This window comes from Oncorhynchus nerka, linkage group LG26 (assembly GCF_034236695.1).
Source record: "Oncorhynchus nerka isolate Pitt River linkage group LG26, Oner_Uvic_2.0, whole genome shotgun sequence".
Lineage (NCBI taxonomy): Eukaryota > Metazoa > Chordata > Actinopteri > Salmoniformes > Salmonidae > Oncorhynchus > Oncorhynchus nerka.
In genome coordinates this window covers 9,688,608-9,715,483 of record NC_088421.1, presented here as the reverse complement: position 1 = coordinate 9,715,483, position 26,876 = coordinate 9,688,608, and the positions used below count along the sequence as shown (strand labels likewise).

Sequence of the window (26,876 nt, the reverse complement as noted above, 5' to 3'; positions counted from 1 at the left end):
TCGATGTTGCTGAAACAGTGCTGTGGCCACACCTAAAACTAGATTGCATTCCATTTAAAATGTTGTTTTCTTGGAAGTAGGCCTTTAGCTGCCTACTAAATAAGGACTCCAGTACCCTAGACAGTACAGACAATTTTGATATGGGTCGATAGCTGTCAAGTAGCGAGGGATCTCCACCTTTCAGGAGAGGCAGTACAAAAGCAGATTTCCATAACTTGGAGATTTCCTTAACGTTAAGCGTGAGCTTAAAAATACATGTTAAGCGTTGAGCAATGATGTCTGCAGATAGGTGCAGGAAGCGGGGGTCTAGTTCATCAGGGCCAGGGGATTTTTTCCATCAATTTCTTTCAGGGTTTTACACACTTCTGAAACAGAGGATGAAAAGGAGAACCTGGTAAAGGAGTGCACAGAGGTGTCAGGTAAACTCATAGGGCTCAATTATACCTTTTGACCTTTTCAAATAAACTGCCTGCATCTAAAAAATGCCGATTCAAGGCTTTCAGAATGGAGGTTCTCTCAGTTACAATCTGTGTGCCTACCAACAATTGTTTGGGAAGCTGTGTATCTTTTTTGCACTCCAAACCTTTCACTCCTTTCCAGAATTTGGATGGATAATTTAAATTATGTGAAGTAGATTTCAGGTAGTGGTCTGCTTTCAATTTACGGATCATAGCCACACTCATATTTCGAAGACGTTTAAAAGCCATCCGATAATCTGCCAAACCAGTCCCTTTTTTCTTTAGCCCACATAGCATTTAGTTCCCTTATGATTTTTGTAAGTTCTTTGGTAATCTTGATTTTTTTTTAAAGGGGCCTATTGCATACATCCTGGAATGCGTTGTGGAAGTAAGAAAAGGCTAGTTCAACATCAGGGATTAATTACATCTATTCCATTCAATGCTAGATACATCATGTAAAAAAAACTTGATTGTTTAGATCTGGGGTACCCTATGAGGTCCAGAGTACTGCTGGTAATTACACCCACCTGGTGTCCTAGGTCCAAATCAGTCCTTGATTAGAGGGGAAGAACGAGTTAAAAAAGCAGTGGAACTGAATTCGAGGTCCAAATTTGAATCTGAGTTGTTTAGATGGTTGGAGTGTGTCGGGGATATGCTGTAGTTAGGGGTTAAGTTGCTCTGTGGTTCTCTGACGGTTTGGGGTGTGTTGGTGGTGTTTCAGAGAAGAACCCGAGGCGCCCCCTTCAGGCCTACCTCATCCAGGACGGAGTAGAACCCCTCACCTTCACCAACGTGTTCCCTCGCTGGGAGAAGAGACCCACACCCACCACACAGGTACAGGAAAAGAGGACTAATTCGTCCTCCTCCTCATAATAATTTTCATTATCAATAATAGCATCTGTACGCATCAGTAGCATCATCGGTGATAACTTCACAACAGCAGTAAGCACAGTTCAGTATTATCTGGTTGGGTAAAGACTGTTGTGTCATAGCGACACCACAGTCTTTGTCTTTCAAAGTCGGGTATATTTTAGATTTAGATATGCTGACTTGTGAATGCTGTTGTCCAGGGGGAGGCCGGGCGGGTCAAGCTGACCTTGGTGCAGGACGCCCTGGCCCAGCTCAGTAAGACCCAGTACCCCCTAGAGGAGCTGCTGCAGACCCCTCTGCCCGAGGGAGTGGACCCCCAGCACCTGGAGATATACCTCTCCGACCACGACTTCCAGGTTGACACACAAACACGCTTGTCCTGCGTGGCTCAGTTGGTAGAGCATGACCCTTGCAACGTCACGATAATGGGTTTGATTCCCACTGGGGCCACTCATATGAAAGTGTATGCACGGACTATGTATGCACAATTTGGATACATTCGTCTGCTGAATGTTTTTGTACAGTATTATGACGTTATATAAAACAGAGTGCAGCTACACCTGACAGCCACTAGGTCGCACCACTAACGTCTTAATGATGTGGCCAATTGAAACATCTTCTTGTGGTAGTCTCAAGATGATAGAAACAATGTGACGTATGTAGGTTTCTATGTAAATATTTCACAAAACGTTCATCCCTAAGACCAGTGGGTGCTTGCTTTTCTCCAGTATCCTACAGTATCTGAAGTAATGTCTGTTTGTTTATATGTTTCAGACTATTTTGAAGATGAAGAGAGATGAATATGACTCCCTCCCAAACTGGAAACAAGTCAGCCTGAAAAAAAGCAAAGGACTCTATTGAAAACCTAAACAAACACAAAAAGATCCCATTTTATTTATGTCAACATATCCCGAGGAGAAAATGTTTTTGTATTTTCTATTTTTAAGAGAATGATATTTCCCGGTCAGGTGATGACAAATCGTGTACAGTGTTTTCTTAGTAGCTGTATTAAAGTTGTATCTGTGTGTCTTCTTTAAGTATGGTGCTTTAGGGCCTTATTCGTTCTCAGCCAATCGCTCTCGCTTGCAGAGAGACAAGACTGCCTATACCGTCAAACAGCAGGACAACCATCCTTATCCCCAATCAATCAACTGGATCCATTGTCTTATTCCTAGAGTTTACATGAGTGTGTGGTTTTCTTACGGACTGTGGATTCCCTCAGAAATGTTAACTAAAAAGAAGAAGAAACAGCATTACACATTTTCCTATGAAACTTTAATTTACCTGTACAAATCAATGGAAGGGGGAAAAAAGAGAAAGGTGAAAAAGGCAGGAGATAAGGAAACATCACTAACGAACGGTGGATGGGGAGGAGAAAACACAGGAGAGCTTACATACAAAAGCAATCAATTGTAATAAAACGACGGAAACCAGGAAAATAAAGGAGTGGCCACTTTTCATGTTTCATCTCAATCAATATCATTCCATCACAGAGCTCTGCTTATCTGATGTAGGCTGCAGTTATACTGGCAGTCTTCTCTTAGGCTGAATTTCAGAGCTTGAATTATTTGACTCCGGGTTCTAAGTAGCAGTGTATTGCTCTAAGTATCAGTGTATTGATCTAAGTATCAGTGTATTGCTCTGAGTATCAGTGTATTGCTCTGAGTATCAGTGTATTGCTAAGTATCAGTGTATTGCTCTGAGTATCAGTGTATTGCTCTGAGTATCAGTGTATTGCTCTAAGTATCAGTGTATTGCTCTGAGTATCAGTGTATTGCTCTGAGTATCAGTGTATTGCTCTGAGTATCAGTGTATTGCTCTGAGTATCAGTGTATTGCTCTGAGTATCAGTGTATTGCTCTAAGTATCAGTGTATTGCTCTGAGTATCAGTGTATTGCTCTGAGTATCAGTGTATTGCTCTGAGTATCAGTGTATTGCTCTAAGTAAGACTATTGCTCTGAGTATCAGTGTATTGCTCTAAGTAAGACTGTATTGCTCTGAGTATCAGTGTATTGCTCTAAGTAGCAGTGTATTGCTCTGAGTATCAGTGTATTGCTCTAAGTAAGACTGTATTGCTCTGAGTATCAGTGTATTGCTCTAAGTAAGACTGTATTGCTCTGAGTATCAGTGTATTGCTCTGAGTATCAGTGTATTGCTCTGAGTATCAGTGTATTGCTCTGAGTATCAGTGTATTGCTCTGAGTATCAGTGTATTGCTCTAAGTATCAGTGTATTGCTCTGAGTATCAGTGTATTGCTCTGAGTATCAGTGTATTGCTCTGAGTATCAGTGTATTGCTCTAAGTAAGACTATTGCTCTGAGTATCAGTGTATTGCTCTAAGTAAGACTGTATTGCTCTGAGTATCAGTGTATTGCTCTAAGTAGCAGTGTATTGCTCTGAGTATCAGTGTATTGCTCTAAGTAAGACTGTATTGCTCTGAGTATCAGTGTATTGCTCTAAGTAAGACTGTATTGCTCTGAGTATCAGTGTATTGCTCTAAGTAGCAGTGTATTGCTCTGAGTATCAGTGTATTGCTCTAAGACTGTATTGCTCTGAGTATCAGTGTATTGCTCTAAGTAAGACTGTATTGCTCTGAGTATCAGTGTATTGCTCTAAGTAAGACTGTATTGCTCTAAGTAGCAGTGTATTGCTCTGAGTAGCAGTGTATTGCTCTGAGTAGTAGTGTATTGCTCTGAGTAAGAGTGTATTGCTCTGAGTAGCAGTGTATTTCTCTGAGTACGGTAGTAGTGTATTGCTCTAAGTAAGAGTGTATTGCTCTGAGTAGCAGTGTATTTATCTAAGAGTGTATTTCTCTGAGTAGCAGTGTATTTCTCTAAGAGTGTATTGCTCTGAGTAGCAGTGTATTGCTCTGAGTAGCAGTGTATTTCTCTGAGTAGCAGTGCATTGCTCTGAGTAAGAGTGTATTTCTCTAAGTAAGAGTGTATTGCTCTGAGTAGTAGTGTATTGATCTGAGTAGCAGTGTATTGATCTGAGTAGCAGTGTATTGCTTTGAGTAAGAGTGTATTGCTCTAAGTAAGAGTGTATTGCTCTGAGTAAGAGTGTATTGCTTTGAGTAAGAGTGTATTGCTCTGAGTAAGAGTGTATTGCTCTGAGTAAGAGTGTATTGCTCTGAGTAAGAGTGTATTGCTTTGAGTAAGAGTGTATTGCTCTGAGTAAGAGTGTATTGCTCTGAGTAAGAGTGTATTGCTCTGAGTAAGAGTGTATTGCTCTGAGTAAGAGTGTATTGCTCTGAGTAAGAGTGTATTGCTTTGAGTAAGAGTGTATTGCTCTGAGTAAGAGTGTATTGCTCTGAGTAAGAGTGTATTGCTCTGATCTGAGTAAGAGTGTATTGCTCTGAGTAAGAGTGTATTGCTCTGAGTAAGAGTGTATTGCTCTGAGTAAGAGTGTATTGTTCTGAGTAAGAGTGTATTGCTCTGAGTAAGAGTGTATTGCTCTGATCTGAGTAAGAGTGTATTGCTCTGATCTGAGTAAGAGTGTATTGCTCTGAGTAAGAGTGTATTGCTCTAAGTAAGAGTGTATTGCTCTGAGTAAGAGTGTATTGCTCTGAGTAGGTGTGCATGTATTTCCCAGGCCTTTGGTCCTATTGGGTGTCCAGGGTTTTCCCCCACATGGATTAATGTATGCTTCCATGTGACTGTGCACTCCTAACGGGGTGGATTATAGCTCACCGCTGGGAGATGGACGACACCCAGGAAGGAATGTCAAGGGGGCAGTCGTCCATGGCAACAACTACACACAAGCCTGTCTCAGTGAGCTCTCCACTTACAATACAATCTGAGTCTGAGAGTGTAACATAAAATCTATATAAATCCTAATCATAACATACATTATGGTTATACATAACTATATACAAAACCAGAAACATGGTAAAAGTGAAAGGATCAAGAGCAAAATAGCACAAGGATCTGGCAACCCATCCTTTTCTAAACCCAGCTCTTTTCTATTATCTAGCAACCCATCTGTATGTAAATCAGCACAGAACAACAGTGAGAAAGATCATTGGGAATGTGTGTTTTGGGAATGTGTTGAGTTTTTTAAATTGTGTGTTTATCAAGCATTGTGTATGCGTGAGAATGTGCCCGAGATGTGCATTAATGTGTCTATTTGTATGATATATAGAAAAGGAGTGTATGTGCCTGCTTGCCTATGTGAATGTGTGCGTGCATGTGTGTATGTACATGTCTGTGTGTTCTAGATAGCCTGCTCTCTCTGCACGTCTATTCCAGGTAGACTCCGTTCTGGTTCAGATGCTAGCGCCGCCTCCCGCAGCACCACCATGTGATCCTCAGCGGCGTGCAGTGATTGGTCGATCCAGTCCATGCTGCCAGACATGTGACAGGCGTTGCGTGTCACCAGCACCAGGTGACTGACTGACAGGAGGAGGGCGGTGGCCCTGAGGGGACAAAATAGACAAAGGACATTTAGAATTTCTCCATCAGAGACCTCTTAATCATATGAGTTCCATCAGCAGAACTATGGTCTATATTGTCTATTTGCCCAGCTATCTTTGTCCCCTCAAACCATTATAAATGATGTCATCTAACAAAAGCAAACTTCATTAGGTACCTGGCATCAAGAAGTATGGGGTCCAGGGGAGGGTACATTGACCGCACAACGTCATCCACCCTACAGACAGACACACACGGGATGATGGGAGGTGATGAAGGACGAAGCACGGTCAGATAATTTAAGGGTTATGTGATAGCACTGTCTAACCTGACAGTTACCTCGGACTGATGCGTTTAGCCACAGTGATGATGTCACTGAGGCTGGCTGGGGCTTTCACCTTAGCGCCTGAGCCCATTGTCATGGCAACCAGCTTTTCAGTCAGGGTGTGGCAGATCTGCCAATGGAGAGAGTGTGTAAATATCATTGAGTTAGATCGTAATGAAAACGATGTATTCGTGCAGGGTGTACAGCACATAGACATTACCTTTAAGATGGAGATACAATGTGAAACCAATCCACTGTTAGAGAAAGAGGGTGTACAGCACATAGACATTACCTTTAAGATGGAGATACAATGTGAAACCAATCCACTGTTAGAGAAAGAGGGTGTACAGCACATAGACATTACCTTTAAGATGGAGATACAATGTGAAACCAATCCACTGTTAGAGAAAGAGGGTGTACAGCACATAGACATTACCTTTAAGATGGAGATACAATGTGAAACCAATCCACTGTTAGAGAAAGAGGGTGTACAGCACATAGACATTACCTTTAAGATGGAGATACAATGTGAAACCAATCCACTGTTAGAGAAAGAGGGTGTACAGCACATAGACATTACCTTTAAGATGGAGATACAATGTGAAACCAATCCACTGTTAGAGAAAGAGGGTGTACAGCACATAGACATTACCTTTAAGATGGAGATACAATGTGAAACCAATCCACTGTTAGAGAAAGAGGGTGTACAGCACATAGACATTACCTTTAAGATGGAGATACAATGTGAAACCAATTCACTGTTAGAGAAAGAGGGTGTACAGCACATAGACATTACCTTTAAGATGGAGATACAATGTGAAACCAATCCACTGTTAGAGAAAGAGAGAAAAGCTGTAAATAAGGGTTCATTTCTTTTGTTATGATCATGTCAGAGATCTATCACTTATTTGAACTTGATGATGTTATGCTCATGTTAAAGTTATTACTCTTGTAACCACGGAAGGCTATATATACGAATAGCTACAACAGCTGGCCTGATTTACTCCTGGCACATGTCAGTGTCACATGGCAGACGTACGAGGCGTCCTCGATCCAGTCCTCGTTCTCCAGGATGGCCTCGATGTGAGGGTTGGTGATGACCACGTCATCCAGCTCCAGCTCAGACGGCTCACTCTGGGTCTCCATGGCACCGATCAGGTCAACACTGGGTCTGTGGGGAAGGAGAGAAGTTCTGATGAAGGGAAGAGAGAGCGAGTGTGTGAGAGAGAAAGGGAGGGAATGTGTACTGAGTAGGTGTTTGAGAGGGAGGGTATGTATTCTGAATAGAAGTGTGTGTGTGTATGAAAGAGAGGGAACGCGAGCGAGAGAGTGAGACAGAGAAATATTACTGGCTCTAGAACTTTGCCCCTGTATGTTGACTTAGTATTAATCCCGTGTATCGTTTTGACCTTAGTGCTGTGAAGTCGCTCTGTTCAATCCATAGACTTATAGCTTCAAACCAGCAGGTCAGTCCATTGGGCCTGGGTAAGAGTGGGATACAGTTGAATCAGCTATATCCAGGACCCCTTACCACCACCTAATGCATTGTAGGGTCTAGGCCACAAACCCCATCACTAGGGCCAAGAGTTTTCCTTGTCTGGACAAACTCAGGGCACTACCCATAACCACCCAAAATGCCACTGTCCCCTCCCCCTCCCAGATGACGCTTGCTAGGCATACTAGGCACGGCTAGGAGTAAGGCCCTAACCCTGACGACCCAAGATGCCACTGTCCCCTCCCTCCCCCTTCCAGATGAAGCTAGCTAGGCATACTAGGCACGGCTAGAGGAGTAAGGCCCTAACCCTGACGACCCAAGATGCCACTGTTCCCTCCCTCCCTCCCCCTCCCAGATGAAGCTAGCTAGGCATACTAGGCACGGCTAGGAGTAAAGCCCTAACCCTGACGACCCAAGATGCCACTGTTCCCTCCCTCCCCCTCCCAGATGTATTGTATGTAGCTAGTAGGTATACTAGGCACTGACTTGGAGTTGAAGTGGTGCAGCAGGTGGTGGGGGTGGCAGTAGCGGTGTCGACACACCACCACCAGGGCAATGAAGGAGGCCAGGAAGATGGTGGCCAGCACCCCAATGGCCACGATCACCACCGTCTCCATGGCGACGACGGGTCCCAGGGCGTCGGCAGTCGGCAACAGGGGGAGAGAAAGGGGTTCTGACCAGGGTTCTGGTTGTCTGGGCTATGTGATTATGGCTGGTCGCTCATCTGTGGAGGAGTTGGTCATTAGTGGTTGGTAGTTTAGTAGTTACAGACAGTCGATTTCTAGACATATGGTTACACCTTAAAGACGCTTTAGCTGAAAAGCCATCTGAAAACGACATACTTCAATTTCCATTTCGACCATGTGCAACTACCTAGTTAGATATAGCCTACTTCACAAACCAGAGAACATGCCCTGTGACGTGGCTACTAAATATGAAACACCTCCAAAACAAACAAAACTCAGATCTTTATCTGAACTCATTGAAAGCTATCAGCGGACAAGCCCTTTGTGTTTGCTTCGTTTTCTGTAGCAGAGTACATACTGTCCATTAATACAACACAGTTAGTTGATCATAACATCTGAATCTCAACCTAAAATAATATAATCAGACATTATAGGAGGAGATTAACATAATATTGCATGTTTTTTCCCCCCGGTGCATCCACATCCTTCCTACAAGAAACCCACGATAAAAATGATGTGAATGCTTTATAATCTATTTCAGATCCAAAACCAGAGTTTCTCGAAAGCTTTTAATCAGAGTCATGTGAGCTGTTTACGGTGTACTGTGAGTGTTGTGTTTTTGGTATCGGACGTACTTTATGACTCGCTGTTCAGGATCCAAATTTACACACAGCAAAAACAAACAATATCCTTTCAAAAGAAACAATATCCGTTGTCTACCCTCTTACCCTTTTGGGGTTCTCGGGTCCTAGTTGTGCGAATCTGGAATGTACTTCTGATGGTCTTACCACAGTGTGTAGTTTTCACACAGGATGTGTCAAACAAAGACTACACAAAATACAGTACCTGTCCTCTGCCTGGTGTAGTCACTCATTAACCTAGCCTTGCCCGACCTGGGAGCCCAATGTGTGCGTGTGAGTCTCACTACTACCATAAGAGGCCATGAGCAGAAAGACGAATTTACTTCTGGTACAGCATAATAGCGTTGTAGTGAGTTGGCACTCATACGGTGGAGAGACACCATTGAAACACAGCTTTTTGTGCAGTCACTATGGGCAACGGAATTACCGAATTACAACATTCCCAACCAGCATTTTGATCCAGATGATTATATGAGATTCTGCTTTGGAATGTTGTAATTCTTTAAGCAGATTAATTTGCAGCACACTGGCCGTATCATACAGTTCTTTCGCCGCTCTCTTTCAATCAATCATTTTGGACTCCTTTTCTGTTCAAGGGCCTCTGGTTTCAGAGGCACTCATTCAGGGTGGAGTTTTGACTGGTTTCTCCACACGTTTCCATTGCAAAAAGATGATTTGATAGACAGATGACTGTTTTATTCTGTCATTTTGGCCAGATCCATTGGACCCCTGTTCATTAACCCGACCAGCCCTACCAGCCTATAGTGTGTCATTGCGTAACATTGTAGTACTTCAATTTAATACATCCTTCAACCATCTGACCAAAGAATATTCCGTGGTCATCATCTTTTTGATTCTTATGTAGTGAGACACAGTAGACTAGAGCCTGGAGACATTTTTGTAGGCTTAATGTAAACATCTCTGTGCCCCCTCATGAAGGGCCACATTCTGTTCCAGATTGCAGTTCCCACACCCCCAAATTCACTACAGCAACAATGTTGATGATGGAATAGTGAGAAAGGGGTGTATCGAGGCATTTGAGGAATATCTGCAATGTGAGACCAAGCTCTTTAAAAACAAAGATTGACCTGAATCGAGTTGAATTTCCAACTACAGATCATTTATGGAACAATGTTCTGCAAAAAGAAGCAACAGCGACCCATCTCATCATCTCCAACGTTTGAAATAATACATGTTTGAAATGAATACAGAAATAATGATAAATATATAGTTCTATTCACTAGTCAGAGTTACAGTTACAGTTTCCCAGTTGTGTTGTGGTTAACTTCCTACATATCAGAACTGCATTTGCAATATTTGCAGAATTGTTAGGTCAGTGAACCCCAAATAACCCCCCAAATCATTATTGTTCCTCAAGGAACAGTTCAGATTTCATAGAGTAATACAATTCATTCAATTAATTCCCCCCAACCTAATATAATTCACACTTGCATCATCCTATTCTGAATACGGAAAGTAAACTAAACACACCTATCATAAATGTGTTGGAGAATAATAGACTTACCTATACATTTTGTCCGTTTTCGTGAATTATAGCTTTGAGAAACAAAGCACCTTTTCCTCAAGGCCAGCGGAGATGGCACCGACCTCTCCAAAACGGGAACGCGCACAGGCCATACGTGAACGGCTCAGCACTGAGCAGGCAGCCGGTGAGTGAGTAGTGATGGAAGTTCGCCTAACTTTGCAAGAGTGAACTCAAATTAGCAGTGCCGTGCATGAGCAAATGATTACGGTTACGCGCGCACAAGAATGTATGGTCCGCTTGCTGAAATACTTTGTTTGTAACCAAACGGCTAAGAAATAGGCCTAGTTTATTAATACAGGGTTTATAGACATGCACAAGATTTAAACAGTAAAATATACATTTTGTAATAATACAAAAAACTTTAAAATCATAGATATGTGATTTATATCTGAGACTTTATTATGTGACATCAGCCAGGCTAACCACTTGGAGTCTGATTAAACTATAGAAATGAACTTCGTTGTAACCAGACTCTCATCGAACCCACGGGCCCTTCAGAGGTGATAAATAATTAGGGTTATAGTTTATTGTTAGCCTACCTTTTTGACGTTATTGACCAATATGTCTTCAGTACTAGGCCTCACTTTGTAAGACCGATTAATACGCTATATACAGCCTATTAGCATCCGATAGGTATAGTATTATTATCATAACATTCATGTGTTTTGGTCAAATGTTTGATAACTCTAGAATGCATCCGTTTTTTGTTTTACCATTAATATAGGCCATTAATAAACAAATGCAACATTTAACAGATCTTCAAAAACCCGCTAGATGGCGTGCCCGTCCATCAGATCTCGGAAGCCTACATCTTTTGGAGGACTGAAAGGTAAGCTTTTAATTTAAAAAAAATAACAATCATTAGCTAAATGTAGGGGAGCATGTCAGTAAATATAGTCGTAACATTATGGCTAGGGTTACACACTCCCTGAATCAATTATGAAATCAAATACATGCAAGCCATAGGTTCAATGGTTGTAGACTCCGTCAAACCCTTGCCTTCAGGTATCAAGTAGGGGTGCTGAGGGTGCTGCAACACCTGAAAATTCTTAATAAAATATATATATTAATAGTTTTATTTAGTAGTTAACTGGGCCTTTAATAGTCCTCTATTAGTGGACGATATATCGTCTGCAGCACCAGCGAGGGCAAAAAGATTAGTCCCCACCCCGTTGGAGGAAAAATGTACAGCACTCCCAGGCCCAAATGACTTCCTGCGGCTACACCTAAAGTCCTTTGAGACAAGAAAGATAGTGTAATGAACAGTCAGATAGCCCTCTGTAGCTCAGTTGGTAGAGCAGGGATCATCAACCGATTTTTACTTGAGGGGATGGTCAGGTGACCGGAACATAATTACAAATCATTTGTAGACTGCAAATTGACCGCAAGAAGCCCAAACAGATATAATATTGGGCTAAAATAGAATTTCAAACCTGGTTTACATTTGTATATGATCACATATATCTCTCTATAATGTGTGGGAATACTTTGAAACAGATTTCCTCAATTGGATCCTATTTTTACAGTCTTTTATGTCCAACAAACAAAAAAAATACAAATAAAACTTTTTTTTTCTTTTTTTTTCAGAAAACTTGGGGGGGGGCAAATAAAACACTGGCCTGCGGGCTGCCAGTTGGGGAACCCTGTGGTAGAGCATGGTTCTTGCAATGCCAGGATAGTAGGTTCAATTCCCGGGACCACTCTTACGTGAAATGTACAGTATGCACGCATGACTGTTACTTGCATTGGGTAAAACCATCTTGCATATATTTATATATTATAACCCTGCTACGACCCCACTGAAAGGGCCTGGCCCCTTGATCTCACAGAATAGACACCGAGGATTAGAGACACATAGCTCTTTGTGATCAATCTCTATGGGTTGCTTTTGTTTGTCGTCGCTCTGCTAATGCTGCTGTGCTACTCCTAGCTCGAGTGTGTAATGACAGTATCCTGTGCACCAGATAGCAGTGATGGAGATAATAATAGGCTAGCTACCCTTATGTCTGTGTCCTGCAATACAGTAAGGGGCTCTTTGCAGAGACTATGGCTGGTTAGAGTGTTTACTCCTCTGTCCCTATCAGAATAATGTGTCATGGTGGAGTGGCAGCTAGTGCAGGAGTGTGCAGGCAAGCAAACCCTACAATTCCAGCATATCATATGTAGTTTGAGTTTGAATAACCCTGGCACAAAAGGAAAAATAATCAATGAAAACACATTCCGGTACACTTGTTCAAGAGAAGCACCTTGTGTTTTCAGCGGGAATGTAACATAGTTGTGTGTAACAGAAGCAGGGTGATTCCATGCCAGCAGGAGCGGAATATATTTTGGATATCAGATTGTTCTGGCAATTCTCACAAAAAAAACTTAATTGGGAGAAATTATGTTTGAAATGCTTTTCACATTTGTATCACAATTTGTTTTGAAAATGATGATGAAAGTGGCCATTTTAGGCGCCTTTTAGACTTTTTAGAAGTTCCTATGTGAGAATTACCAAAACATTCTCCCAGAATGTTTTGCGCTGCTGTGGAATCGCCCAGCAGAATGATGGCCGGGTGTAGTTGTCACCTGATGGTAGTAGGGAATATAAATGGTTCACTCCACAATACACGCATCCATCTCAGGCCACAGTCTATTACCTCACATTAAGGGCATCTACACTGTACATTCAAAAAGCAACATACAGGTTCCTCTCGGCACCCAGAACTTGGCCATTTACTCGATTTCAAAATGAGAGTCATGAGAGACTACATACAGGTGTACCCTCCCTGTACAGTTCCGCTAACCGGAAAGTACGTTTCCCCTTTATCACCCCATGTTCAGTATTACTCTGAGCAGGCTTTGAGGTGGGCCACCTCTCACCTCAGAGTGCGTAGTGTTAATAGAATCCTCAGCCAGAGAGCTGTGCAGCAGTAGTCGTGATTATAGCAGGAGTAGTCAGTCAGCAGCTGCTGTGTGAACATAACAGCAGATCTAATCTCCTGCTAACAGTCGAGAGGGGGAGAGAAGGATAAAGAGAGGGAGAAAGGGAGAGAGAATTGAATGGAAATTGAGAGAGAGAGAGATCGTTACAACACTGTATATGAACATAATATGTCTTTATTCTTTTGGAACTTTTCTGAGTGTAACGATTACTGTTCATGTTTTTAGCTATTTCACTTGCTTTAGCAATGTTTCCCACTCCAATAATGCCTCTTGAACTGAATTAAGAGAGAGCCTGGCTCTGACTGTTGTGTAATTGAACTAATTGCTGTCATTAAAACTGCCTGGCTGCACAGTGTGACCTAGAGCTGCAGATCTAGCTAATGTCAGGCTGAAGGAGAGTGTGACCATAGACCAAGTTGAGAGTAGTGCAACTTATCTCTCTGTGGTAGCTAACCCTGTTGGAGACTAGAGGATGCAGTAGAAATGGCCAGGTATGGTCTTTTGATATGCCAATATCCCTCTCTCTCTCTCTCTCTCTCTCTCTCTCTTTTCTCTCTCTCTCTTTTCTCTCTCTCTCTCTCTCTCTCTTTCTCTCTCTCTCTCTCTCTCTCTCTCTCTCTCTTTTCTCTCTCTCTCTCTCTCTCTCTCTCTCTCTCTCTCTCTCTCGCTCTTTTCTCTCTCTCTCTCTCTCTCTCTCGCTCTTTTCTCTCTCTCTCTCTCTCTCTCTCTCTCTCTCTCTCTCTCAAAACCCACATCAGGGCACAGGACTGGGCTCAGTGTGAAATGGATGCTGGGCTCTGTTTGTTAGATCGCCTCAGTGTGGTTTGCCTCCATCACACACTATTTAGACATTTTGATATTGATTAGTTACAGTTATTTTGAGTTAGACTTCCTTTAGTTCTTAGAAAAGCAGCCATTGCTGCTAAAGCCTGCTAGTATACTGTTTTACAGCAGGGAAATTAAAGTGTCATTTTTCCACACTGAATTTTCATAAATTGTCCTCCAAAAGATAAATGGTCCAATAATTAAGCTTCAAATGTTGTTTTCGTACATTGTGACAATAATGATACATCATGAGAATGACCTCAAGTGTTCAGATAAACATGAGATTCGGTTGGGCTCTATTTGCTGCTGAGAATATCTCCATTGTCCTTTTCCCGGCATCTGTAGTCCTCGGCGTCTGCCTGCATTGGGACACAAAACCTGTGTATGGGTAGGGGGTTAGCTGTGGTACCACAAAAGCACTAATAATTAATCAATTGCCGATAATCACAAATGGTGGGCAGCATTCATCACTGACAATTTATCACAGTAGTGTCAACGTGCATGTCTTGGTTTGTTAGTGACCATTATCGTAGAGATACACCTTCTGGTCTGTCAACTGGTATGATGGTGTGGTGGGGAGCTGTGAGACTAATGATATCATCCCATCTGTTGGTTTATTGAACAGCGGTTGGAACCGGTTCAGGGAACAGAACCGAAAACCGGAAAATAACACAATTCTTCAAGAAACAGAAACGGAACCTGGAACAAAAGTGATCCATACTGTTTGAAAACAGAACCGTTATTTTAAAAGCATGGGAACTGGTTAATAATATTCCAGGTATTGTTTTTCTAGTCCTACAACAAAACACCTATGCAAAGCACTCACTCTGTCACTCAGAAACGTATTTCAGTGTCTGCCTGCAAGCTGGGTATCTTAACCTTTCCTGTACGTGTTTAGGCTACCTGCCCCTCCCCCCTCCGAAGCATAGGCTACTGTACTGATGTTACAAGCTTGATTCAGAAGATAGGGAGAGAGATTTTTAATTAGCTACAGTTGAATTCTGAAGTTTACATACACTTAAGTTGGAGTCATTAAAACTTGTTTTTCAACCAACAAATTTCTTGTTAACAAACTATAGTTTTGGTAAGTCGGTTATGACATCTACTTTGTGCATGACACAAGCAATTTTTCCATCAATTGTATACAGACAGATTATTTCACTTATAATTCACTGTATCACAATTCCAGTGGGTCAGAAGTTTACATACACTAAGTTGACTGTGCCTTTAAACAGCTTGGAAAATTCCAGAAAATTATGTCATGGCTTTAGAAGCTTCTGATAGGCTAATTGACATCATTTGAGGCAATTGGAGTTGTACCTGTGGATGTATTTCAAGGTCTACCTTCAAACTCAGTGCCTCTTTGCTTGACATCATGGGAAATTCAAAAGCAATCAGCCAAGACCTCAGAAAAAAATTGTAGACCTTCACAAGTCTGGTTCATCCTTGGGAGCAATTTCCAAACGCCTGAAGGTACCACGTTCATCGGTACAAACAATAGTACGGAAGTATAAACACCATGGGACCACGCAGCTGTCATACCACTCAGGAAGGAGGCACGTTCTGTCTCCTAGAGATTAACGTACTTTGGTGTGAAAAGTGCAAATCAATCCCAGAACAACAGCAAAGGACCTTGTGAAGATGCTGGAGGAAACAGGTACAAAAGTATCAATATCCACAGTAAACTGAGTCCTATATCGACATAACATGAAAGGCCGCTCACTATGGAAGAAGCCACTGCTCCAAAACTGCCATAAAAAAAGCCAGACTACAGTTTGCAACTGCACATGGGGACAAAGATTGTACTTTTTGGAGAAATGTTCTCTGGTCTGATGAAGCAAAAATAGAACTGTTTGGCCATAATGACCATCATTATGTTTGGAGGAAAAAGGGGGAGGCCTGCAAGCCAAAGAACATCCCAACCCTGAAGCACGGGGGTGGCAGCATCATGTTGTGGGGGCGCTTTGCTGCAGGAGGGACTGGTGCACTTCACAAAATAGATGACATCATGAGGTAGGAAAATTATGTGGATATATTGAAGCAACATCTCAAGACATCAGTCAGGAAGTTAAAGCTTGGTCACAAATGGGTCTTCCAAATGGACAATGACCCCAAGCATACTTCCAAAGTTGCGGCAAAATGGCTTAAAGACAACAAAGTCAAGGTATTGGAGTGGCCATCACAAAGCCCTGACCTCAATCCTATAGACAATTTGTGGGCCGAACTGAAAAAGTGCGTGCAAGCGAGGAGGCCTACAAACCTGACTCGGTTACACCAGCTCTGTCAGGAGGAATGGGCCAAAAATCACCCAACGTATTGTGGGAAGCTTATGGAAGGCTACCCGAAACATTTGACCCAAGTTAAACAATCTAATTAAAGGCAATGCTACCAAATACTAATTGAGTGTATATAAACTTCTGACCCACTGGTAATGTGATGAAATAGATACAATCTGAAATAAATAATTCTCTCTACTATTATTCTGACATTTCACATTCTTAAAATAAAGTGGGGATCCTAACTGACCTAAGACAGGGAATGTTTACTAGGATTAAATGTCAGGAATTGTGAAAAACTGAGTTTAAATGTATTTGGCTAAGGTGTATGTAAACTTGAGACTTCAACTGTATATAAGAATGGATGAACTTTTTCAATGATAGTTAAGGATACTAGTTATCACATTGGATGTATTAACTACAAAAAGGTAAGAAGGTGCCACTCTGCACACACAGGCATGTTAGCTAGGTTGCTCAAAGGACATTTAAAGTTCCTTCATAGAAGCCGCTCCTTCTCGGTATAATTCTGTGGAACTAATTCATATAATGCATGTCATAAGATGCCCAGCACTTCAAGCCTCCTCCTCAACCCTCTCTCGCTCTCTCCCCACCCGCAGAATTTCAGTCGCATCTTGCGCCATAGGCTACATTTGTCTGTTCATGACGCATGTAAACAACTAACTTGCCTGCTCTATCCGCACTGATCGGTGGACTAAATTAATGAGCTAAATGTAAAAAACGGTTGATTTCACAGGTTAAAAAAGTAACAGAAACTAACGATGTGAACCTGTACTTTTTTGGGGTTCGATCCGATTCAGAACTTTATTTTGCTGGTCGGAACAGTAGAAGGAAACATATATATATATAAAGTGATGTTCAGAACAAAACGACTGGGAAATAATTGAGGTTCCAACCCCTGCTATGTGATTGATGAGGATGCCGAGTTACTATACTGTAGATCCTCGTTATCTAGGGTTGTGATTGAAGTGTTGCTAAATGTTTATGTGCAGAAGAGCGTATCTCATCTGTACATTTTGAAAGTTCTATGGTGTCATCCCTTTACTTCAGAGATGATCTGTTATGTGTTTTAATAAGCCAAGCAGTTAAACGAGAGACTGTTGAAGGATTGATCCATCAATACAATATTGGGATCAATACTGATCAATATCATTGCCTCACCATGGTGGATCAGTGTTATTGGTATCTGTGAAATATGCTGATCTTGTGTGTTCTGCATATTGCCATCAAATTAGGTATTTTTACAATGATAAAATATGTCCATCCATACCTGTGCCTTGAGAGGGTTCCCGTACTAGAGTGGTTTTGTCTTCCCTGCCTTTTCTATTGGTACTTTCTTGTCTGAGAAAACTGAGAAACCATGACAACGCCATCTGAGCCCCCTGCCCATAACAAGCACCTAATGGTCCATGAGAATGCTTCCCATTGGAATCTGTTGTTCCGTTGACATGGCAATGGACAGGAGAGGGAGTCTTGTCTTGATGTAAGGTACTATGACCATGTGGGACTGTGGGTGAAAGGACTTGTGAAGAGCAGGAATGATGAAAGGAAGGAAATCCATATGATGATGATGATTACCGAGCTGATGTGAAGAATAAGGCCTACTCTCCTCTCGTTGTTACTCTGCTACTCCCAGGGGTCAAGAGCTGGGGTCACAGTTAATGAGGTTCTGGATCTTGCTTTATGGAGACGCATCATAATTCAAATATGTGTTTGAGAGACAGAGGAAAAAGAGCGACAGCGCATCATTTTTCCTTTGATGATGGTTTGTTCTGTTTATCTCCCTCAAGTTGTGTTTGCATCATTATGTGTCTCTCTGGCCTGTCAAATCTATAGAAAACCCATTTTCTGTGAAACACGACCCTCAAAGTCACTGGACTTTGGCTCTCAGAACTGTGCTTCCTCCATTCTGTTAGAATTAAAAGAGAAAAAGAGAGAATTTAGTGTGAACTTTCCTAGCTATGCCCTCTGGCTTTTTCAATTCCCACAGCCCCTCCTGGCTTACATGGCTCTACGTTCCATAAGAGGCTGAGTGAGAATTGCAGGGCAAGCTTTCCCCGACACTGAGACAGAGCCGATGGGGATGAGTAGAGGACACTGTAGCGTCCTTAAAAATTAGACCAATTCAGCTTTTAGTCAGAGAGCTTTTCTTTGTTCTTTGTCTCTCTACTCTGTAAATACAGGACTGTTGAGAATCAGCTTCTTGGCAGAGAGTATTTACAAAATAAAGTATAAAGACATTGGATACTGCTCAGTTGAGACTTTATAAACTAACAAACATAGCGTTTAGAGTTTAGAAAAGTTTATTAAAGTGGCACTCCACAATATAACAACAATTGACAATATATCTCTTAGATGAAAAAAAACAACATTGGAGACTACCCGGGAAGAGTCTTGAGGAACTATAAACATCCATAAGACAGTATCATAAGCTTTTGTTGTCAGCCGTATTCAAACCTGCACAGGAACCTCAATGGATGTCTAGTCCATTGGCTTGACCACTCAGCCAGGACAACCTGATAGTCTTGACACAGAAACAGTGCCCTGATGCTTATTGACTTTTCAGAAGCAGCATGAAGGGGTCACAATGCAGGTTCTCGGTGTGTGTGTCTGTTATTGTTAGGGTTCAGCAGTTCCTATTCAGAATGACTGATGGAAAGGTGTGTTTTGTGTGACTGTATCGGAGTGCCAGTTTGTATGTGACCACCACGCAGCTTCCTTTGTTTGCTATTGTTTGCTCAGCAGAGCAGTGCATGGCCCATGCTACAGTGTGAAGTTGTGGCTCTCTGTCCTCTGGTGCTGTTGACACACACATGCACACACAATAACCGATACTCAATGAGAGAAAGGAGGTGGTTCCCCAGTCTGATCACATGGCCCTGGCAGTAATCACATGGCCCTGGCCTAAAACCAACAATACGATGATAACACCTCTGTTTGCACTTTATTGCAACAGGGGGTATAGCTCAGTGGTAGAGCAATTGACTGCAGATCAATAGGTCCCTGGTTCAAATCCGGGTGCCCCCTCATTTTCTCTTGGATTTCTGTAGTAGTCAAATGTCACAATACAATTGCTTTACTCATGCAATTTGATGATGTTTTCTGTCTGTAGTCACTTATTAGATCAGATAACCCCGCGAAATCGGAGATGTTTGACAAATGATTGCTCTCCCCCTCCATCTGGGTCCTCATCTGTCAGGGATCGCTCCATCCTCCTCCTGTCCATCTGCAGGAGCGATTGCTTCTGCCTTCCAATACACCTTTCAAAACAATATGTTTCTCTGCCAACTTTAGCATCCAGGCAACTTTTTGCCAACGTTTCGTTATATGTGAATGGTATTGCCGGAGACAAAGCCTACTTTTATTTCCGCCAAACGACTTAGTCATAATTGCGGTAAAGTTCTGCCTACGGCTTATTTGCTGACAAGACCGCAGGTGCCATCGCGTGCATGTTGATTTTGTCCACCCACACCAGACAAGATCAGGTCATGCAGGTTGAAATATCAAAACTAACTCTGAACCAACTACATTCATTTGGGGACAGGTTGAAAAGCATTAAACATGTATGGCCATTTAGCTAGGTAGCTGTCGCTAGCTAATCTTTCCTGGGATATAAACATTTGGTTGTTATTTTACCTGAAATGCACAAGGTCCTCTACTGCGACAATTAATCCACAGATAAAAGGGTAAGCAGAGTTAGTTTCTAGTGATCTCTCCTCCTTCAGGCTTCTTCTTGTTTGGACTTTATATGGCGGTTGACAACCAACTTTAAGGTGCATTAACACCACCAACTGGACCTCAGTTCATCTTTCAATCACCCATGTGGGTAAATGCTCCTAAAAACTAATGAGGAGATGCGAGACTTGCAGCGCGTCAAGTGTCACAAATAGAACCAAGTTCTATTTGAGCGCTTGGCTACCCAGGCACTCGTTGACGTGCGCGAGCTGTATGGGTGCAATGAGAAAACAAAAAAGAGACCATGTTTGTATGCGGCTTTATTAACTCAATAATATACAGTACCAGTCAAAAGTTTGGACACACTTACTCATTCACGGGTTTTTCTTTATTTTTACTATGTTCTACATTGTAGAATAATAGTGAAGACATAACTATGAAATTACACATATGGAATCAAGTAGTAACCAAAAACTATATTTTAGATTCTTCAAAGTAGTACACTTTGCCTTGATGACAGCTTTGCACACTCTTGGCATTCTCTCAACCAGCTTCACCTGGAATGCTTTTTTAGTGTGACAATCATTTAACATGCAAAACTGAATGATGGGTCGCCACTGCTATAATGTAGCCTAAATCAAGTAGGCCTATTATTTTTGCTTGATCACATATAGGCAACTCCAAAAGCCTGCGGAGGTTGTGAAATATGAACACGAGACACACATTATTATTTTCTATTAGTATTATGAAGATACTCTCAATGTAAGACCCTACGCCTATTCCCTAAGAAAGCAGAGTGATGGTAGGAAAGACATAAAACGTGGAACAAATAAGCATAGACTTGCCTTGGGCTCTGTTTCAGAATATATATATTTTTTTATATGAAAGCAGTTCCACATGTTGCCTTGACGCAAGCTGTGTGGTAAAAATATTATTTGTATTTTAATCTGTTATATTTCATTATGTAGCCTACTGTAACATATGTGTGTTGACTGTGATCAGGGTAGCCATGTCTGTTAAATGAACAAGATACCTATTGATTTCATGTGCGTGGCGCAACTACGTAGCCGATAGGCTGGACAGACACCCACATCAGCCACGTAATGCCACTCTTAAAGTTGCCGGCATGTGCACTGGAGATAATAATCTGGTAAAAATGGGACAGTCTGGATTCGATAAAAAAAATATTGCCAGATATTTTTTACAGGCAACATACCGTAAAGTCTGTCTGTACAAGTCTCATTTCTCAAACTCTTCTCCCTGTATTTCAAGGCTCCCTGTAGAGAAATCACTCTCCCCCGGCTTCCATCCATGATATTGTCCTTATTGAGTATTCTCCCCTACATTTTTTATTTAAGTTAATACGATTACTCCCCTTTTGAATTCTTTATCACTCCACCTTTAGATCTTTCTCTCCAATCTCAGAGAAATGGTTCCCGCTCAGATCTTGTTTCCAATCTTTGAGCAATTTCTCCTCTCGCTGAGCCTAAGTGTGGGTATGAGAGCTTGCGTCCCAAATCGCACTCTACTCCTTTTATATAGTGCCATTCGGGATACACACAGAGACAGCAGTGATAGTTAAGGGAGGACTTTTATCACTCGCCCAGCTTGGTAATTGGACGTGTTCAATGGTGTCGTGAAGCCATGCAGTAAGAGGAGTCGAAGGAGAGAGCCAGCCTTCATCATCCAGATGGGAGAAATAAAGTGAATTAACAGACCCAACATTCAGAGAACCCCTGTGGAGTAGAACACCCTCTGTGTGGCATTTAACAAAGCAGACCTGCATCAGCTCATCCAGTACTGCTGGGGAGAGCGGCAGAATTAACTTGAATTTGAGTCTCCGATTGAATCGAACCATAAGAGAGAGAAATAAGAACATGACTACATTGGTATGTTACACGGGCAGGCATGTTATTTTCCTGATGGAGATGGTGAGTGAGCGTATGACAAGGCGCCCGGCTGGAAGCGATGTGTGTAACAGCCGTGCTCTGCTCGACACTGCAACACTGATGAAATCCACTCTGTGGTCTATTGATCTGGCCTGCAGTTTGATTTATGTTGTCTTTAAAAATTCATTAGGTTGAGGCATGGGGGAGCTGCAGGGCAGCGGGTGCTCCTGTAGGGCACATTTGTCTATGTTTACAAAGCCACCAGCATTCACTCAGCAGCAGGAAAAGACACTAGGCCAAATGAGTCTGTGTGTTGTTGTTACTCTGTACCACACACACACACACATGATTTGAAATCCCTGTAGTTTTGAAGTGCATCTGTTGCTCTATGCCCTCATCTCGGTGTGACTACGTTTGCTATTGATTCCTGCATGTACCTAGAGCTCTGCACTGCTGCTACCTACACCCATAAATCACATGACGACGACCCCGGGGATTCACTCCCATCAACCCCTACATCCATTTGAACGTGTGGAGATACTACAGCGTCGGGTCAAAAGTAGTAGTGCACTATGTAGGTTGCCATTTGGAATGCTAACCACATGTTAGAGTGAGGCCACAGAGGAGCGGGCAGCACACAAAGAGTTAATGATCATCAGAATAGAGCAAGTCCCCCCTCATAGGGAAAACAGCAGGTTGATGAGGGGTGCCGTTTACTATCAAGACACGCTGTTAATTAAGACTGCATGCTTCAATTAGCTGGGTAGTGCTTAAAGGACGGATTGAGAAGGGGCCTGGGGTTAATGTTCTACTCGGGGTTAGAGGGAGAGAATGGACTGTACGGCAGGGGAGGGAGAGGGGGAGAGAGTACTTGCCTCTAGTAAGAATGCTGCAGAGGGAAGCCTTGACTTGCACATGAAACTCTGCCTGCCTGGATGTTGGCTGTTTGAAGCAGGGAAATTAGAATTTGGGTACGGCTGTGCTCCTGCCTCAGCCCTGGATCTCGCCCACTCTGCTGTGCCAGAGTGGGAAGAGTTCACATAGACACACACTGCTCCACTCCAGCACAGAACTTGCTTTCTTCTGTGTGTGTACGCTCTTAGAAAAAAAGGGTTCTGGAATGGTTCTGCGGCTGTCCCCATAAGAGAACCCTTTTTGATTTCAGGTAGAACTCTTTTGGGTTCCATGTGGAGCTCTTTGTGGAAAGGGTTCTACGTGGAACCCAGAAGGGTTCTACTTGGAATCAAAAGGGGTTCTTCAAAGGGTTCTCCTATGTGGAAAGCCGAATAACCCTTTTTGGGAACCATAGTGTTTGTGTATGTGTGTGTGTGTGTGTGTGTGCTCTTACACAGTTATGAAGTTACTAGAGTTTAGTATGAGAGACTCCTTCTTTGAAGATGGATAATTGTCCAGCAGTGTTCTCCGGAAGGCATTTGTAGTTCTGTTGAAGGGGGTGCTTGTGTGCGTGCATGACTCCAGTTGGATTGTGTGTGGGGGGAGTGCATTTACATGTGTGTGTAAGAAGCGAGTGGTTTATGCGTAGAGTAGATTGCACGTGTATAAAAATGGGCCCCTGGCTTTCTAATCACCATATTATTTTCATTACTGGGTTCAATTGAAAAATGGCACCTCTGGTTGCATGTAGCAGGTTACATAACACAGTCGTGTGAAAACCTGACAAAATAATGAGTTCTTCCTTCCTTGGAATTTGCGTCACATCCCAGATATTCTCAAAGGAAACTTTTCAAAATGCAGTTTTTTTCACCTGCAGAGATAAACACGGCGTGTGTTTGTGGAGAGGTCCGTCAGCCAGTGAGTCAGCAAGCCATCCAGCCAGTCAGTGAGAACCTTATGGAATAATGAGTCCCCATTGTTCTGAAGCTTAGATTCTTTTTAAAATCGCTTTGGAACTATTTTCACAAGTATGTGGCACATTTTCACAACTCTTAGTACAAAATCAATAAAATGCAATTTAATGATATCTTTTAATTTAGTAGTTTTAACTACCAGTTAATCCAATAGCAAACAATGCAAGATACGTGTTTCAAATCGCCCTTTGAAGTGCTGAAAGTAGTATGCTACAGTACTGTAAATTATAGTAGATTACACAGTTCACATTAGGTAATGCTAGGTAACATTACCTAGCAAAATTGACAGAAAATCTATAGTTTCCATAATATCTATCCGATGTGTGATCAATGAAGACATTCTCTACAATCGTTTATGCAATTTTTTTAATTTTTTATCCATCAGATATAATTACGACAGTTGTACTGTCTGTAAAAAATATATATATATAAATTAAATAAAACAAATTAAATGAAAAATAAATCAATGTTAAGCATGCATTAATTTGCATCAAGCCTGTCTTGAGCATTTGGCCATAAATTCTCATCCACATCACAATGAATGTCCTCATTGTTCATGCACTCACCATTTCCACCACTGCCCACTCCTGTTGGTTGGTCAGCACATGGCCACGACCACCACCCTGGGGTCTTCTATCAATTCTGAGGGTAAAACAGAGTGTACTGTCAATAGATCATGTTACAGTATTATTACAGTAAGTTTTGTGAATTTGCATTATGTCATTTCATGTAAATGTAATGGTTGAGCATTGTGCATATCCTGCAGACTTACCGCTTTTCTTGCTGAAATGTTCTCAGGATCAAATTGACGACAAAGACGCGGACGACATCATGCAACAGTTTCCTGCCGTCTGCTTCCCTCTCTCTGATGTTCACCTCTTAGATGTGGCCCACCTCTTTGAGGGGCCCCGTGTCCACGAGCTCTTTTGATTTCTTCCTCTGCCTTGCAGTCTATTCTGCTCCACGTTGAAAGAAATATCAAGTGGTTCACACACACGCCCTTTTAAATGGTGACCAAATGTGGTTACCACTATGTGGAATCAATTAGCAATAACCAGTAGTCATTATGTATGGTTATCATGTATCATACATGTCATTTAGATGTTTCTACTTTACAGTAGTCATTATGTATGGTTATCATGTATCATACATGTCATTTAGATGTTTATACTTTACAAACACACTTTCTTTCTGTAGTTCTCAAAATCCATATACAGTATAGTAGACAAACCAGTTTACAATCTATAGGTTTACTTAACGGTTAAGTGATTAACCAGTAAGAGCAGTTGGATTAAGTGAGGGTTAAGTGTATTTAAACAAATGAGAAGAGAGTCATGTGTATTGTGAGCTTTGCATTGGGAAAGGCAATTACTTTATATGAAAGCTATTTCTTGATGAAACACGGATTAGGTGTGGTGAAAAAGTTACTATGTGATTTTGTGTGTTGTACTTAGTCAATTGAAAATGTGCTTACATTTTTGGGAAAAAAACTACTTTTTGATGATCTGTTTTGAGTTATGGGATGGATCATAAGTGTTAGACTTTTCTTCAGGCTGGTCAATATGTGCATGTGTATCACCAAATGTTTATCCATCCCCGAGACTGTAATGGAAAACAGTAAAAAACCTCTGAAACGTTTTACTGCAGCATACTGTAAATGATGATGAATTCTGAAAAAATTTCTGTATTTCAAATGGTACTGTAATTCCACTCCACAGAATACAGTACCGTACCGTATCTTTGGAGGGCAAAAAACTTTTGACCACTAGTGGTTGCATGGTATTGTTGTTTTGGGCTCATTAACATATTTTGAGGTGTGCCTTGTAGGAGGCCATATTCATTTGCACCTGTGTGTGAGAATGCTGTACCAATGAACTCCTATGGTGGTTATAATGCCCTATCAATTTAAAATGTATAGTGGACATATTGGAGTGGCATGGTTGAGCAGTAAATGGTACTTTTTTTGTTAATTGTTTCTTTTTTCTTATGATTTGATTAACTTAAGTTGAATTGATTGATTTTTATTGTTATTTTTATTATTTATTTAAGTTTAACTGAATTTGATGTTACATTTTTACATCCAAATAACTGTACCTGAGCACAGTTTGGAAGCCTTTGTTAAGGCCTCTAGAAGTGCAAGCGATATAAAACACTGCATATTTATTAATACACTGTACTGTGTAAACACTTTACCGAGCAGCCAACCTGCTTAAACCAATCCCTTGTAATTAATGTAAAATATGTGACATACAAACCCTTCCCCTCAATGAATTGAATTAGTTCTGATTACGGTAGCATTGACCTTTTTACTGTATAATACAGTGCATTTTACGCTATTGGACTGTGTGTCATTAGACAGTGCTTGCTTTGATACCATATTTATATTACAGTAACTGTATTGAGATATTAAATACATAACTTTACTTGCCACAAGCTGCCTGTAAATCACCATCAAATTTACAGTAACCCTTTTACAGTGTACTGTTGTCTTGTATTTTTGATAGGTAATTAGGAAAACCTAAGAGAAAATGAGGGGGCACCCGGATTTGAACCAGGGACCTATTGATCTGCAGTCAATTGCTCTACCACTGAGCTATACCCCCTGTTGAAATCTTGCTGCAAACAGAAGTGTTATCATTACGTTGTTGGTTTTAGGCCAGGGCCATGTGATCACAACTACCAGGCCAGTGCACCACCCTCTTTTCATTCTTTCAGGCTCAGGTCACTTCAGTGTGCTTCTCAGGACACAGAGTTCTCACAGACAAAACAATCAGGTTGTTGTGGCTGAGTGGTTTAGGTGATGGACTGGAAAGCCAAAATTGACAAAATAAAATAAAGTAAAGTAAAAAAACAAAACACAAAATAACAATGTGTGGGGATACAGATAAGGTCATTTGTACATGTAGGGTAAAGTGACTATGCATAGATAATAAACAGCAAGAAGCAGCAATATAAAAACGGCAAAAGACAG

The 26,876-nt window shown here is 41.6% G+C and overlaps 2 protein-coding genes and 2 non-coding genes across 16 annotated transcripts in view; 2 read left to right on the top strand and 2 right to left on the bottom strand.

Annotated features, from left to right (window-relative positions):
- LOC115110227 (supervillin-like) overlaps positions 1 to 2,365 on the top strand; it is a 40,882-nt gene extending 38,517 nt beyond the window's left edge. For all 8 annotated transcript variants that reach the window (XM_029635695.2, XM_065010056.1, XM_029635694.2 and 5 more), the window contains 3 exons: positions 1,180 to 1,292; positions 1,529 to 1,684; positions 2,103 to 2,365. In XM_029635695.2, coding sequence (XP_029491555.2) covers positions 1,180 to 1,292; positions 1,529 to 1,684; positions 2,103 to 2,189 — 356 coding nt within the window. In that variant the 3' untranslated portion in view covers positions 2,190 to 2,365. The remainder of the gene's footprint in view (positions 1 to 1,179; positions 1,293 to 1,528; positions 1,685 to 2,102) is intronic.
- Positions 2,366 to 2,581: 216 nt separating this feature from the next.
- Positions 2,582 to 10,604, bottom strand: LOC115110228 (transmembrane protein 98-like). Of its 6 annotated transcripts, none has more exons than XM_065010062.1 (8): positions 10,409 to 10,604; positions 8,043 to 8,280; positions 7,471 to 7,542; positions 7,101 to 7,232; positions 6,858 to 6,891; positions 6,076 to 6,191; positions 5,915 to 5,974; positions 2,582 to 5,741 (listed from the first exon to the last, which is right to left on the bottom strand). In XM_065010062.1, exons 2-8 carry the CDS (start codon positions 8,171 to 8,173, stop codon positions 5,540 to 5,542), a joined length of 747 nt encoding a protein of 248 aa, XP_064866134.1. In that variant the 5' UTR covers positions 8,174 to 8,280; positions 10,409 to 10,604; the 3' UTR covers positions 2,582 to 5,539. The 6 variants fall into 6 exon arrangements, with proteins under 6 accessions (XP_064866134.1, XP_064866133.1, XP_064866135.1 ...); XM_065010061.1 differs by having other exon boundaries at positions 6,282 to 6,891; positions 10,409 to 10,603; XM_065010063.1 differs by lacking the exon at positions 7,471 to 7,542 and having other exon boundaries at positions 10,409 to 10,601.
- An 8,824-nt stretch (positions 10,605 to 19,428) lies between these two features.
- Positions 19,429 to 19,500, top strand: trnac-gca (transfer RNA cysteine (anticodon GCA)). The gene has a single exon. It is a non-coding gene; the product is annotated as a tRNA-Cys (tRNA).
- Positions 19,501 to 26,436: 6,936 nt separating this feature from the next.
- trnac-gca (transfer RNA cysteine (anticodon GCA)) lies at positions 26,437 to 26,508 on the bottom strand. The gene has a single exon. It is a non-coding gene; the product is annotated as a tRNA-Cys (tRNA).
- Between the last annotated feature and the right edge of the window lie 368 nt (positions 26,509 to 26,876).

What these genes read in the sequence shown, in the direction of transcription:
- LOC115110228 (XM_065010058.1), bottom strand. Translation starts at nt 8,173, where the DNA reads ATGGAGACGGTGGTGATCGTGGCCATTGGGGTGCTGGCCACCATCTTC. An exon ending in GACTGGATCGAGGACGCCTC is followed by an intron (nt 6,892 to 7,100) that starts GTACGTCTGCCA and finishes TTTCTCTAACAG; the next exon opens with TGGATTGGTTTCACATTGTA. An exon ending in GCTAAACGCATCAGTCCGAG is followed by an intron (nt 5,975 to 6,075) that starts GTAACTGTCAGG and finishes GTCTGTCTGTAG; the next exon opens with GGTGGATGACGTTGTGCGGT.